Source organism: Rhagoletis zephyria, unplaced genomic scaffold (assembly GCF_001687245.7).
Source record: "Rhagoletis zephyria isolate East Lansing unplaced genomic scaffold, Rhagoletis_zephyria_1.1 Rzeph_scaffold_00023, whole genome shotgun sequence".
Classification (NCBI taxonomy): Eukaryota; Metazoa; Arthropoda; class Insecta; order Diptera; family Tephritidae; genus Rhagoletis; species Rhagoletis zephyria.
The window spans coordinates 326240-342372 of record NW_016157107.1 but is presented as its reverse complement, the minus strand read 5'-3'; the positions used below and the strand labels follow the sequence as shown (position 1 = coordinate 342372).

The 16133-nt window shown below is 36.4% G+C and overlaps 1 protein-coding gene across 5 annotated transcripts in view; it reads right to left on the bottom strand.

Annotated features, from left to right (window-relative positions):
• beat-VII (Immunoglobulin domain-containing protein beaten path VII) overlaps positions 1 to 16133 on the bottom strand; it is a 501410-nt gene that overhangs the window by 198892 nt on the left and 286385 nt on the right. For all 5 annotated transcript variants that reach the window (XM_017615650.1, XM_017615668.1, XM_017615640.1 and 2 more), the window contains one exon: positions 3531 to 3714. In XM_017615650.1, coding sequence (XP_017471139.1) covers positions 3531 to 3714 — 184 coding nt within the window. The remainder of the gene's footprint in view (positions 1 to 3530; positions 3715 to 16133) is intronic.

The following is a 16133-nucleotide window of genomic DNA, read 5'->3' as shown; positions in this document are numbered from 1 at the left end:
GCAAAAAGGCAAATATCTTAAAACAGGCAAAAAAGCAACATCACATGTGTTATGTCAGAGCTGGGCGATAAGAATTACGATTACTAAACGATTAGGATTGCAGTAATCCAAACAAGCTTAAAAAACAAGCTTACGGTTACAGTAATTCTTCATCGAACGAATTTAGATTACGATTACAGTAATCGTAATTTTAAAAAGTAAAAATTACGATTACTGTTATCGTAATCCAAGTTCGTTCGATGAATGTTTACTTTAATTGTAATCCTGTATTGTTTTATTTGTCGTTTATACAAAGTTTATTTATTGTATACAAAGGTACATACTCGTATGTACGTAAGGTATATTCAAATGTAATTTTGACAGAGCACATTTAAAATTCATTGTAAACTGGTTTGAGATCGTTAATATAAAAATAATTTTATACATACACTTCTGACCAGCTGATTAAGTCATCACCATTTTGATCGATTTTGGCTGTTTCTCTTTTGTTTACTTAATGTTTATTATTTTTCCATTAAGGACAAGCTCATTATATAATAAACAATTGATTTTGAATAATTTTTTTCTTGTAGACATTTGGTAAGGGGGTTGGTTGTCGAAATTACGTTCTGCTAAGAAAGAGCATAGCAATATTTCAGCCTTTTTTGGGTTCATTACATTTTCAATGAAGTATTAAAAAAGTTGCCTGCTTTTTTCTGACTTTTTATGCTGCTACAGTTTTTTTGATGGTTTTGCGAGCGTGTTGCAAAAGATCAGCTCTTCCTGATTTGGCTTTTAATGTGCAATTGCAAACATTAGATGCGATCCCGTACCAGTCCGGACTACTCAGAAATAGTCAGAATCAGTCAGATTTTAATGGAAATCGATCCCGTACTCGGTTCTCTGACTATTGAGAGGACAAAAAAGGGAGTAAATACGGTTCTCTCTCTGTCAGAAGTTACCAGTTTTAGTCCGAGAATTTTTTGCTGGTAAATTCTAGTAAATATGTCAAACGATCAGCTGTAGTGTGTTTGGCAACCAAATTGTAAACAAAAGAAAAGTGCACTCTGCTAATTAATGTTGAAAAGTATTTAATTACTTGTTTAACTGGATTCTAATGAATTTGAAAGTATTTTTGGTTATTTGCATGTGTGAGCTGAGTGTGTTTACATACAAAATAAGCAAAAATTTACAACCAAAATTTGGAGGTTATGTTGAAGTTGACAGAAGTTACCATTTTTTACTCGAAAGCGATCCCGTACTTTTCAATGTTACTCTCTCGCTCTGAGCGAATTTTTATTTTTTGACAGTTTTACTAGTCCGAGTCCGAGGAATACGGGATTTCACCTACTACAATAAGCCCTGTAACCTTAAGTGTTTACACAACCAGCCTCATCATCATATTTAAGTCATCTGTGTCCAAAGAATAAATATCTTTTGAAGCAGCTTGGAAAGATTTATTAAGAAAATAATTTAAAATCAGTTCTATTTACAAGATCTAGTAACAGAGACTGCTTACCTATACACCAAACGCGGACTGACATTCGATTAATTATTGACTTGTGTATGCAAAAATAAAATAAAGAAAGCACCCTGCAGAAAATCTGTCTAGCTCAGAACTAGCGTAAAACTAGACAGTAATAGTTCTAGCTCAATACCCAAGCAATGCTTTCAACTGTCCAGTTTGACGCGGCTCAATATGTAACGAAGCTGTCCTGTGTGGTGAGCATCAAATTAAAATATGTCAGGAATGTATGGAGAATTTCCCATAAATTTTTCTATAACTTAGTTTAAGAAACAAACAACTTTATATTTTCATTCAATAAAATCAACACAGAAGACAAATAAGTTTTTATTAAACATTTATTTAAAATAACACAGACAAATGGTAAGTAAAATTTACGTATATTACCTATAACGTAGGTTAAAACTGTCTTATGATTCTAGAGTTAAGCTTATATTCGAGGATGTGGTCGAGTGTATATTAATTCTTAGCATAACATTTTTCAAAAAATAATTTTTCAAGATTTCAAGGTTATTCAAGAACAAAATTTTAAAAAAGCATTTCCAGTACTTGCCTGTCCTTATGCACCAAAAAATTTAATCAGAGTTAATTCTACATAAATTTCTCATTAACCCATACGGTTTTTCTACATTGCCCTTAATTTTTTAAATAATTTTTTTGAGGTAATCATATATTTCTAATTATAAAGTCCTTTCAAAAAAATCGTGACGTCAGAGAGAAAAACTATGATGGACCTTAGTTTCGCGAATATTATACATATTTGAATTTGATCTCAATAACAAAGTTTTTTATTTTTTATATATGTATGTACATTAGGGTGTTCCTTAAAAATAAAATGAAGGATTTTTTCCGTCTCACCCCCTTAATTGGTAATACCACGGTCACAGATATCACGTATAAATTTTGGTCCCGATTGTGGACCCTTAAGGCGTGCCGCACAGATGACAAAGTTCAGATTCCTCTATAGAGACTCAAAAAATATAAATTATTGTTTTTTTTCATCTATATAAAAGTTGGTCCCGACTGGAGCCGATTAAGGCGTTTTCATAGAGTAATCTTAAATTTGACCCCTGTGCGATACGCCTTAACCGACTCCAATCGGGGCAAAAATTTACATGTGATATCTTCGACTAAAGTAGTACCGATTTTGGGTATTAGATGAAGAAAAAAATTTGATTTTAATATTTGTATAACTTATGCTTGGTTTTGACCAACCAATTTTAAAATTTATCAGACCGTAAAAACGTAATGTAACAAATTTTCGGAACAAACAGGGTGATAAATTTTAAATTAATTGATGGAAGCGGGCGAAAAATAGAACAAAATTTGTGTTTAAAGGGCAGATAAATATCTAGTAAAACATACTTGAGAAACCGGCCCTTAGTATAAACAAGTTTTCCCATTTAAACCGAATCGAACCGCGGTTCTGAGATGCTCATCAACCGGCTCTTTTACCGGTATACATTTTTNGATAAAGTGGCCGGTAAACTAAAGGTTAGATGAGAAAACGGCCCTAAGTGGTTCAACCACTGAACTGAGCCGCATCGATTTTTGGATTGGTTTGCAGCCCCTATAAATACACCAGCGCCAGCAGTAAAATGGTAAAGGTGCAAGTGCTGTGTAATGTAAGTGAAGACGAGAAATTAGTAATTTTCTACATCAGCAGTCATACATGTTATTCTGTGAAAATCATTTGAGCGAAATTTTGGCTTTGTGTGCTTGGGAAGTTAAGCTTTTAATTTCCGCGGTCATAACTCAAAATCAATAACGAACATACTTGCACATTTGAGTATGTGGGTGCATCGGCTGTCGAAGTTTTAATAAGTTAAACTTCGACTACTGAGGTAAACCGGCTAAGCTGAATTCAATTAACAAAAAATCAAAATACTTTTTATCCTTGTGCTTAATATTAGGGGTAATTATAATCAGGCACGCTTTTTTTACTGTACATTTTGCTTCTCATATTCAGGCGACGAATGCCGCCACCTTTGTATTTACTGGTTGGCATTACTTTATAGGTACTTACCTGTGTTTCTTCATTTCGATGTGCTTTTTCATTTCTCTCTGTTTATTGTCGTATTTTCGCTGATGGATCTCATGGGTTTCATAAACTTCGTGCATGTTGGCTAAGGAACTGAAGGGATTGTTGTAAATGTTCGCAGGATGATGGTGGCCATCGTGGTGGTATGCGCTATGCGACGTGAAATCATCTACAGTTAAGCAAACAAGAAAATAATAAAGAAAATAATTAAAAAAAGGCAAAAGCTTTGTGTAATTAAATACGAGCCCATGCTCGCTAATCCAATGAATAAAGTTTCCTGTCCATTTTTATAGATAACCTTGTAGGAAAATATAAGTCTAGTGTGTTACCCATTAAATACAACTCTTACTCTTTACTCCTTACTGCTCATAGATAAGATATATGTACATATGTATTTAAATATGTATTATTGGAAAGGCTTGTAAGCGAGTATTTCGTCAAATGAAGCGCCCCTCTCCAAAATTGGTTAATTTTTTACCGAATTTTCAAGAACATAGCCGATTTTTTTTTACCTGAACCAATTTTGGAAGAGGATGAATGATCAAAAATTTATCCGCCATATTGCATCCGCCAATTTAAATTAAAAAATACGAGCGTAGTCGGTGACCACAAAAACCGCCGAGTAACAAATTTCAAGTGTAAATTTTATTCTATTACAAAATGTCGCAGGTGACAAGATCCATTACATTGTAATGGTAATGGTAGTCACAACTCTGACCAACACAATTCACACCAAAGGCATGTGGGTGTTAAGCTAATCCTTTTTGTTGACAGTTTTCGTTTTTGTTAATACTTCCAAAACTCTTATGTCCTTTTTCACAAAAAATAAAATAGATTTAAAAAGCTCTGAAAGTGACGTTGAACCCTGTAAAAATTCATGTTTTTGCCTTCTTGTGCTTGTCTTGCTCACGCATTTCATAATATTGTCGTTATAAACAACCATTAGATTTTCAGGGCAACCATCTCCCCTGACAAAGCTTCACAGCGCAGAGAATATGCCTTTTTGCCTTACAAGAGTGTGACATTTTAAGAAACGAACACACAATTTTCTCACCATTTACATTTAATTTAGAATCGAACACGAAAAGAGAAAGGGGCAATCAAAATACACAATTTTTTTGGTAGAAACGAAATCACCATTAAATAATTTTTTTTTGTAATTTGGCAACAAAATCTTTCAATACAATATTAACTAAGGGCCATGAATGTATTGAGGGCGAGTAAAAACACCAAAATACTTTTAAGGCGCAGCGAAGCACGCGGGATATTTGCTAGCATATAGATCTAGGAAAAAAATATTGCATGAATTTTAAAAATTAAGAAAAGCGGTTCACAAATACAATTTTCGAATAGATCGGTATCTGTTCCACCTACCAGAAAAACGTAAACCTTCTCTACTTATTTCCCTAAAATTTCGATTAAATTGATCCAGAAGTTTTTACGTGATGCGCGCACATATAAAATGGTAACAGTTTTATTGTATGAGGCGTGGCACTGCCCATCATTTCAAAATGAGCCATAGCTTCATCTAAAGGACATATACGCTAAATATTATTAATTTTCGCCCAATAGCTGGGAAGATATGATGAGTAGTGGTTTGCCTTTAATATAATTTTCCAAAAATAATATATATAACGGGTGATTTTTTTGAGGTTAGGATTTTCATGCATTAGTATTTGACAGATCACGTGGGATTTCAGACATGGTGTCAAAGAGAAAGATGCTCAGTATGCTTTGACATTTCATCATGAATAGACTTACTAACGAGCAACGCTTGCAAATCATTGAATTTTATTACCAAAATCAGTGTTCGGTTCGAAATGTGTTTCGCAAACCCAATTGCTGCGAACGGCGACGAATCGACATTTCACGGTCTTCAGCAACACTCTCAGAAACAGACGCAATATTCTCTTCTGTACGCACTGTACGCATTCGTGTGGTTGGTTTAATGTCCAATAAAGTAAACTGAGTGCGAAACTTGGTCACAATCGCATTAATTGTTTGCTCACTTGGTCGATTATGTAGACCATAAATCGGACGTAAAGCGAACCGAACACTGATTTTGGTAATAAAATTCAATGATTTGCAAGCGTTGCTCGTTAGTAAGTCTATTCATGATGAAATGTCAAAGCATACTGAGCATCTTTCTCTTTGACACCATGTCTGAAATCCCACGTGATCTGTCAAATACTAATGCATGAAAATCCTAACCTCAAAAAAATCACCCGTTAGATGTATTTTCCCCTAGGGCAGCTATTAAAATTTTACAAAGATTGGTTATGCACTTTGGACACCTATAAAAGACACACAAATACATTAATTTCTATATATTAGATTATCACTTTATTTCTCATAGGCTTTCTATATTTTTACCTAAGAGTATTGCGCTTATACACATGTATTTGCATATGTACCCTGCAAGGAAACCCCGAACTAGTAATCCAAATTTCTACTGCGTACTAGATCTTTATGGCCAAAAACGAACCAGTCCGATGTTAACTAGATCCACGCCAGTTCAAAAACAGCGAAATGTGTTACTTTAAAAAAAAATTATTTTACTTTTTAATACTACATATAGCTCTCTAACGGGGAACATCTGCTGCTAAGTCCACTTTCTCTAAACAATTATATTTTGATGTAAGAAGCAAGAACAATTAGAAATGCATCGTTTTTGTAAAAGCAACTACACACGGGGCAACCGTTGAAGCAACTTGTTGAGGCAACCTGTTTTTCTTGTTCAATACAAACGAGGCAACCGTATAGGCCCCCATTGCAGCAACCTCAGTAGTGTATGCTCTGTTATGAAATGAACGTACGGATGAAAATTTTGTTTTCTACCAAAACGCCTATTCAGCTCAACTCTTTTCAATGGACTAAGCCAATAACTTTTTTACACACGGAGCAACCGACGCACAGTGGGACATCCCGGTACTAAGTGTAGCCAAAAATAGAAGGAATTGAGCTTGAGCAATAAAATTTTGCACACGTCATTTTAAAGCCAATGTTACACTTGAGATCAAAAATCGTCAAAATCGGACAATGGACACGCCCACCCACCATACAAAATATACGAAAAAAAATTATGACAGCATAACACATGAAGATATTTCGACTAAATTGTGTACACATTTTTAAGAGACTTGCTTACTGTAATGCTCAAACCAAATTGGACTATGGGTACTTTAATTTTGATTTAAAATTAGCATTGCATTTAAGAATAATACATTTTTTCATGTATTTTGTTTATATTTTCTTTTAAAATAACATAAGTTAGAAGGGAACTCAGGTACATTTAAAATGTATTAAAACAACGTTATTTCATTAATTGAAGTAATTGCGAAATCTCATAATACATAAACTAAATTAAATCTTCATCGCTCAAATCACTACTACAGCCGATTTCTTCTTCTTCCGGTACAAGAAACTCCGTTATCTCTACAGAAGAACGATTCTTAAAAACTCGTCGTTTGCTTCTTAATAGTGGATCAGAGGAAAGCAGCATGTATGACATTAAATCATAATTATTTGGTCCCGCATGTTCATCTTGCTTTTGAAAGCTTAATTCTGTGTTCAGCCAATGCGGTGGCTCTTTGACCATTTTTGTGAGAATTTGGTAACCAGTAAGCCAATTTTCTTGTCATCAATATTAATTCCTTCTTCCCATTTTTCATCCAAGAACTTTAGAATGGTTTTGATTTGATTTTGCCGATAAAAATTTTTTGAAGTCAGCCACACCTCAAAAATTTCAAAAATTTTTATTGAAGATGGCACTGTGAAAAGATCAATAAAATGTGAAATTGCGACTTCTTGCAGCTAAAAATGAACGTTATTAACATAACTTGGTATAACAAATTGGAAATGAAGTCTGCGAAACTTTTTAACAACTATCCAACAAATTTTTTACCACAACAAATCTTCAGTTTCAGTTAATATTTAAGTAACAGTAACTCGTAAATGTCAAATTCCAAGTGAAAAAACAAACGTTGCCACACTCTAAGTATATATTAAAAAAACTGGTAATCAATCGGATTGGCCAATTATACCTCCGCACACGTAAAAAAAACACTTTAAAAAACTTCCAACAAAATGACAATTTTTTCAAAACTTTTCTTTTTTTTTTTGTTGCATCTACTTTAAACTCGTCCCATGGCCGCAAATATGAAATTTTAGGAAAAATTCTTTTTGATATGGGTTAGTTGGGTATTTTGGATTGAATCTGCGCAACTACTTTTTTTATAATTAGTGAGTCGTTTATTTTTTTTATTTTTGGCCGCTGTAGTCCCATTGTGTGACGCGGCAACCATCCTAAAATATCAAAACATTTTGATTTTCGGGCGAAGCACAATGCGTCCGAAATTCAAAAGTGCGGCCAAAGTCCGGGGTTTTAGGGGTCGCTTATTACGAATTCGCTGTCAGAGTTGCAAAATTCCAAGTATGGTGTGTGGTGTACACGGGCGAAGCTAATATAAGCGTGCTAAAAGCAATACATTAAAATTTTAGTGGCAGATTTGAGCAGCTGAATTTCATTTTATTCAGTAGCTAATACCTTCGTAAGTAACCTCCAATAGGTTGAAAGGCAGCATCCGACAACGTGTTATTTCTGTTTCATTTAACAGCACAAATTTGGTTAAAAAATAAGCAAAACAAAAACCATTACATTTCTATTTCCGAATCCCGGGAGTCCCGAGCCCTTTTTGGAGTGCCGAGATCCCGAAATCAAGCCTTCGAGATCTAACGTTCAGATACTGTAATGGCATAAAAGAATTATAAAATGCAACCCTACATCTAATCAAATAATAAGTATAGTACAATTCTAACACTACTATTGTTCTATGTTATAATATATATATGAGGCATTCTTTTTATATCGGACACCCAATTTGGTGTCAGAATTTCGATTGGCTTCACATTTTTCCTTTTATCTTCTTTTCTGTCAAATTTTGGATTTTTCCGTGATTCTGACTAAATAATCATGTACTTCTTAAAATTTGTTATGTCTCGGGTTATGTTCATTGTAGACACTTCAGTGTTGACTTTCACAAAATAAACCACCTCGTCATAAAAAAAAATTTAAAATAGTTCTTGAAAAACTCACATTTTTTTGGAACATTTTTAATTTATTTTTTGGTCTTTACTATGTAAATCAACTTAAAAAAGTTCAACTTTTAATAGTTAGTTTAATTTTAGGATAATAAGAACCATTATATAAAAAGCCCGTCACTTTATCTTCAAAACGACGTTAAGATGAAGTCTCCACGATGAGCAGAACCCGAGATATAACGATTTGAAGAAGTACGTGAATGGTCAGAATCACGAAAAAATTCTAACTTTGACAGATCATATCTCCGAAGAAAGAAAGAAAAAAAATCCTCGGATACGTTTTGGCTTATTTCATGTTTCATGTATAGAACCCATAAAAAATTTGGACCGAATCGTAGACATGACATAATTTTTTTTTACGAAATCTGTCCGACTTGTATATATACATAAGTATATATGAGGCGTTCCATACCAAAATGGACGGGGTTAACACTTCATGTGTTTGATTTGCTTAAAATTTTTAGGGTTGATGGATAAATAAAATAAAAACAAGTAAGAAAGTGTAAGTTCGGGCGGAGCCGAACATTAAATACCCGGCGCAAGTATTAAATATAGGTTTTCCACCTTTCCGAAAGCTACAGCTACATGCTAAGCTGGGGCGTATCAATTTTAAGTAAATTAGAGTTCTTAAATTTCGAAATTTTGAAGTTTCAAGCAGTTCTGAAATTTACCGTTATATGAAAAGCGGCCTCAATTTTAGTCCGGTTTAAATAATTTTCAACGTTTTGCTTTTATGTGGCAAGCACAATAACCATACCGAGTTTGGTACAAATTGGTGGAACGGTTACCGAGATACATATATGTGATCATAAGTGGGCGGTGCCACGCCCATTTTCCAAAATTTTAAAATAAACGTATTTCTTGGTAAAGAATTGTTGCAAGCGTCAATTTTGAATAAATTAGCTTTAATATTTACTGATTTATCGAAGATTCCGTATTTCTCTAAACTACCCTTATATGGAATGTGGGCGTGGTTATTGTCCGATTTTAAAAATTTTCGGCCATTTGGTATGCTGTACCAAGCCCAACAACTGTTTGGATGACATCGGTGCAGCGGTTGCCAAGATATACACATGTAACCATAAGTGGGCGTGGCTACGCCCATTTTCCAAAAATTTATAATATTCTTATTTTTCGTCTAAAAGTTATTGCAAATATCAATTTTGAGTGAATAATCTTCAGTAGTTACTAAAATATCGCAGTTTTCGTATTTCCGAAAATTACCGTTATATGGGGTGTGGGCGTGGTTATTGTCCGATTTTTAAAATTTTTGGTCATTTAGTATAGTGTATCAAGGCCAACAACTGTGCTAAGATTGGAAGAAATTGGTGCAGCGGTTACCAATATATACACATGTAACCATAAGTGGGCATGGCTACGCCCATTTTCCAAAAATTTATAATATTCTTATTTTTCGTCTAAAAATTATTGTAAATATCAATTTTGAGTGAATTATCTTCAGTAGTTACTAAAATATCGCAGTTTTCGTATTTCCGAAAATTACCGTTATATGGGATGTGGGCGTGGTTATTGTCCGATTTTTAAAATGTTTGGTCATTTAGTATACTGTATCAAGACCAACAACTGTGCCAAGTTTGGAAGAAATTGGTGCAGCGGTTACCAAGATATACACATGTAACCATAAGTGGGCGTGGCTACGCCCATTTTCCAAAAATTTATAATATTCTTATTTTTCGTCTAAAAATTATTGTAAATATCAATTTTGAGTGAATTATCTTCAGTAGTTACTAAAATATCGCAGTTTTCGTATTTCTGGAAATTACCGTTATATGGGAAGTGGGCGTGGTTACAGTCCGATTTCGCCCATTTTTAATACCAACCTACCTTGGATTAACGGAAACATACATACCAAATTTCATTGTTCTTCTTCTTCTTTTTTTTTGTAACCGCCTAAGCGATTTTGGCCGAGTTCAGCAAAGCACGCCAGTCGTTTCTGCTCTGTGCCAACTGACGCAAATTGGAAACGCCAAGTGAAGCCAAGTCCTTCTCCACCTGATCTTTCCATCGCAGTGGGGGCTTCTCTCTTCCTCTGCTACCACCAGCGGGTTCCGAGTTGAATACTTTCAGAGCTGGAGCGTCGGTGTCCATTCAAACGACATGACCAAGCCAGCGGAGCCGCTGTATTTTAATTCGCTGCACTATGTCCATGTCGTTGTAAAGCTCATACAGCTCATCGTTCCATCGTCTGCGGTACTCGCCGTCGCCAACGCGTAAACGCCCGTAAATCTTCCGCAAAATCTTTCTCTCAAACACTCCAAGAGCCGCCTCATCGGATGTTGTCATTGTCCATGCTTCTGCGCCATATACCAGCACGGGCATGATGAGTGACTTATAGAGCGCGGTTTTCGTACGTCGAGAGAGGACTTTACTCCTGAATTGCCTACTCAGTCCAAAGTAGCACTTGTTGGCAAGAGTGATTCTACGTTGGATTTCAATGCTGACATTATTATCGGTGTTAATGCTGGTTCCCAAGTAAACGAAATTCTCTACTTTCTCGAAATTGTAACTGTCAACAGTGACGTGGGTGCCAAGGCGCGAATGTGCTGACTGTTTGTTTGATGACAGGAGATACTTCGTCTTGTCCTCGTTTACCACCAGACCCATGCGCTTTGCTTCCCTATCCAACTTGGAAAAGGCAGAACAGACTTCGCGGTTTTTGTTACCGATGATGTCGATGTCATCGGCATAAGCCAGCAATTGCACGCTCTTGTAGTAAATTGTTCCTGAGCGGTTCAGTTCTGCAGCTCTTATTATCTTCTCCAACATCAGATTAAAGAAGTCACATGAAAGGGAGTCGCCCTGTCTGAAACCCCGTTTTGTGGCGAACGGCTCGGAGAGGTCTTTTCCAATTCTGACGGAGCTGGTGGTATTGCTCAACGTCATTTTACACAGCCGTATGAGTTTTGAGGGGATGCCAAATTCAGACATAGCGGCGTATAGGCAACTCCTTTTAGTGCTGTCAAAAGCGGCTTTAAAGTCGACAAATAGGTGGTGAGTGTCGATCCTTTTCTCGCGGGTCTTTTCCAAGATTTGGCGTATTGTGAATACCTGATCTATGGTGGATTTGCCAGGTCTAAAGCCACACTGATAAGGCCCAATCAGTTCATTGACGGTGGGCTTCAGTCTTTCACACAATACGCTCGATAAGACCTTGTAACCTATGCTTAGAAGGCTGATCCCGCGGTAGTTGGCGCGAATGGCGGGGTCACCTTTCTTGTGGATTGGGCAGAGCACACTTAAATTCCAGTCGTCGGGCATGCGTTCATCTGACCATATTCTGCACAAGAGTTGATGCATGCACCTTATCAACTCCTCGCCGCCGTACTTGAATAGCTCAGCTGGCAGGCTGTCAGCTCCAGCGGCTTTGTTGTTTTTCAGCCGCGTTATTGCTATACGTACCTCGTCATAGTCAGGCGGTGGAACGTCGACTCCGTCATCATCGACTGCGGGCTCGGGTTCTTCTTCTCCACAACTTTCCGTGCTGCTACCATTTAGTAGGGCGGAAAAGTGTTCCCTCCATAATTTAAGTACGCTCTGGACATCAGTTACTAGGTCGCCATTATTGTTCTTACAGGAGTGCGCCCCGGTCTTTAAACCTTCCGTAAGTCGCCTAACTCTCTGGTAAAATTTTCGGGCATTCCTCCTGTCGGCCAGCATTTCAAGCTCTTCGCACTCACGTATTTCTGCCTCTCTCTTCTTGTTGCGGCAAATACGTCTCGCTTCCCTCTTCAGATCCCTATAGCGGTCCCACATAGCGCGCGTTGCGCCCGATCGCAGCGTGGCCCTGTAGGCGGCATCTTTTTTCTCTGCAGCTTCCTGACACTCCTCATCGTACCAGTTGTTCTTTCGGGCTCGCTGAAATCCGACTACTTCTTCGGCGGCGGTACTTAATGAGCGGGAAATGTGGTTCCACTGCTCGCATATGTCGGTTTGTTGAAGAGTGCTCTCTGAGAGCAGGTGTGAGAGTCGAGTAGCGAAAGCGCTGGCTGTCTGTTGTGATTGCAGCTTTTCGACGTTAAGCTTTCCTTGCATATTTGGGCGCACATTTTTTGCTGCACAGAGGCGGGTGCGTAAGATAGTGGTCCGAGTCGATGTTTGGGCCTCGGAGTGTGCGTACGTCGAAAACACTGGAAACGTGCCTTCCGTCTATCACCACATGATCGATTTGGTTTCTCGTTTTTCGATCCGGAGACAGCCAGGTAGCTTGATGGATCTTTTTATGCTTGAACCTAGTACTGCATACTACCATGTTTCGGGCCCCGGCGAAGTCGATCAGCCTCAATCCGTTGTCGGACGTTTCGTCGTGGAGGCTGAATTTTCCGACGGTGGCTCCAAAGATCCCTTCTTTGCCCACCCTGGCATTGAAGTCGCCAAGCACGATTTTGATATCATGACGGGGGCAGCGCTCGTACGTGCGCTCCAAGCGCTCATAGAAGAGATCCATTGAGATATCTCAATTTTTGCTCGAGTTATCGTGTACACGGACGGACGGACAGACGGACAGACAGACATGGCTTAATCGATTTCTCTATTCATTCTGAGCATTTATGTATACATTTGTCTATATCTATCTCGATTCGTTTTGGCTGTTCAAACAACCGCAAAATTAATATCCCTTGAGCACAAGTGCGCTCGGGTATAATAAATATGAAAATTGAGCTTGATTAATACATTTTTAAAAACTTTACAGCACAAAAAACAAGAACAAATCGCCTTAAAAGTTTACCAAATATCTCGAGAACGGTACGAGGAAAAAATTAAAAAAAATCACACATTCAACAATCGTTACTACCAACTGCATACTCAAAAAAAGTCTAAAAAAAATTATAAAATTGTTTACTTTAAATGGATATTGGTTTGTCGGCTTTTTCTTTCAAATACGCTTTAAAACTTCACAGATGCCCTTTCATAGTTTGGTAATACAAAACAAAAATTTGTAGTAGATAACATTTTAACATCTTGAGACCTTCTGAAATCTAATCAATAACAGCAAACACCACTGCGCACTCAGCTACAGCCACAGGTATGCAAATGTGTTTGAAACAAGGAATGAAACCGAAACCCAAACCGAAACCGTAACCGTTTAAAACCGTTTCGTTTTTCATAACCGAAACCGAAACCGTAACCGTTATCTTGACCTGAAAAGGAACGATACCGAAACCATTTCAATCACAGGTTTCAGTCGGTTTCCAGAAATTTACAAAAATAATAAATAAAAATTTCTTTGAAATAATGATTTATTTAACCAAAATCAGCAACATTTTGCTAAAATTCTTGTTAAGTAGTAAATAAGTATGGCAAGGTAACTTTTCGCAAAAATCTGCTGATGACTTTGTTGTTGTGAATCGATAATCGATTAATTATATTTAAGTAGTTTCTTTCCCGTACGCAATGCGAGATCCCGCGTGTGCCCAAAATAGCCCAGAAATCATGCCTGTACTCAACAAAATGGGTAATAGAGAGCGAAAATTCGAGCGTATTCGATCGTAAGTGTATTCTTCTTCCTGCCCGAAACAGCCCGAAATTTTCTCCGAGTAAAAAAGGATAAAGTGTCAAAGTGCATATCAGCTGTATTGTGTTTACATGTTGCCTGCATTTACTTGGTGCTTTTAAGGAAAAGTGAATGGCCTGTTGATGTATTTTCAATCTATGTACTTAAAATCAAATTTGTGAAACCAAAATTCAATTTCCAAGTGTTTGCATTTAATACCATGTTCTGACCGACAACCAAAACATTTTTCCTTCATTTTCTTTTCATTTACAACCTTTAACTTTCATTCTTATTTTGCTTTGGCCAGGCAATTAACAATAAATCCGAAATGGCGTATAAAGATGATAAAATATGACTTCCACTTCGATAAATAATCGAACAAAACTAGTGAAGACACCGATTGGAATGAGTGGAAAGTGAGTTTTCAAGTAGTTTTCAACGAAAACTGGTTTTCGTTTAACAGATTTTATATGGACGAAAACACAAGTTTTAGGCCGAAAACCAGTTTTAGCAACGAAAAAATGTTTCCGATGTCGGTCAGAACATGGTATAAGTGACAAAAACAAGAACAACGTGAATCAGCTGTTTCTCGACTTGTGAGCACGAAATGTGGGTTTTTGCCAGTGTTGCCAACTTTTGATTTTCAAAAAGCACCAAAATCTTGGAAAAAAGCGTTTTACCACACTAAAAGCACCAAATGGTTTTGAATCAATGGTTGCTTTTTTCATAAGTTTGTATGTATTTAAGAAAAACAAAAAATAACAATATTTACAAGAATGCATACATAAATCAATAAACAACATAACGATTGAAAAGCCACATGCTATAATAACTCATGCTTACGACGTAATACCGAAGTACTGCACATTAAAACTGATATATCTCAAGAAAGAAAAATCGAATAACAAACGAAAATCATGCCCTAAGTAGAAATGAGCAAAAAAAAGTTATGTTTTCATTATATAACCTCAAATATCGCCAAAAACCGTGATTTTGGCACTTTGAGGTTAGGATATCTCCAAATTCTAGTGCTATAGCAATTGTGCGGCCAGATTTGGATTCAGCACCAAGAAACGATGTGTTTTACTCAGGTGGTACAAAAATAAAAAATTTTACAAATAATTAGAAAAGAAAAAAAGGAATACTTAACTTACTCGCATATCTACTAGCATTTTCAAGGCGAATAGAATTTAACAAGGTGGTTTGCAAGTTCAGCTTTTTATCAATCATGGTTGTATTTAAGTGCATTTAAATTTGTAGATTTTTGTAAATTCAGTGCTGCCACAGCTTTAAATATTTAAAAATTATCTCAGGTCTTAACTATATCGGAGTAATTTTAGTTCAGAAAAAAGGACTAAAAAAGGCACTAGGCACTAAATAATATTTTTAGGAGTTTTCATTTTCAAAAAGCACTAAATCTAATCTGCTTAAAGCACCAAGTTGGCAACTATGGTTTTTGCGTTTCCGTACTTCTGAACTTTGTTCCATTTTTGAAAGAAAATGTTTCTCTTATTCTCTAATTACCAATTGTTAGGGAAAGAACCTAGTGTTGATATTATCAGTGAACTGTAATTTTCGATTTTCTTTCCTCAACGTTTAAGACATTGTGATTTAAATAATATCAACAAAATTTCTGTGAAAAACCGAAACCGGAACGAAACCGAAACCAAAACCGAAAAAAATTTTGAAGAACGAAACCAAAACCGAAACCGAAACACTTGGCAAAACCGAAACCCAAACCGGAACGTTATTTTGAATCGGTTTCATTCCTTGGTTTGAAATGATGAGTTTGAATTGAATTTATTCAAACAAATTTGATTTCAAATTGAAAACACATTTCTTTGGAAATAATTTATAATCTATACCATGAGAAAACCGGAAAGATCCTGTTCCAAAAAAATCAGGTTGCTTTTTTCTCTATCGACAGGTTTGGAAATATAGAAAAAGGGGGCATGGACAGGGAGGCAGAGGGGGGG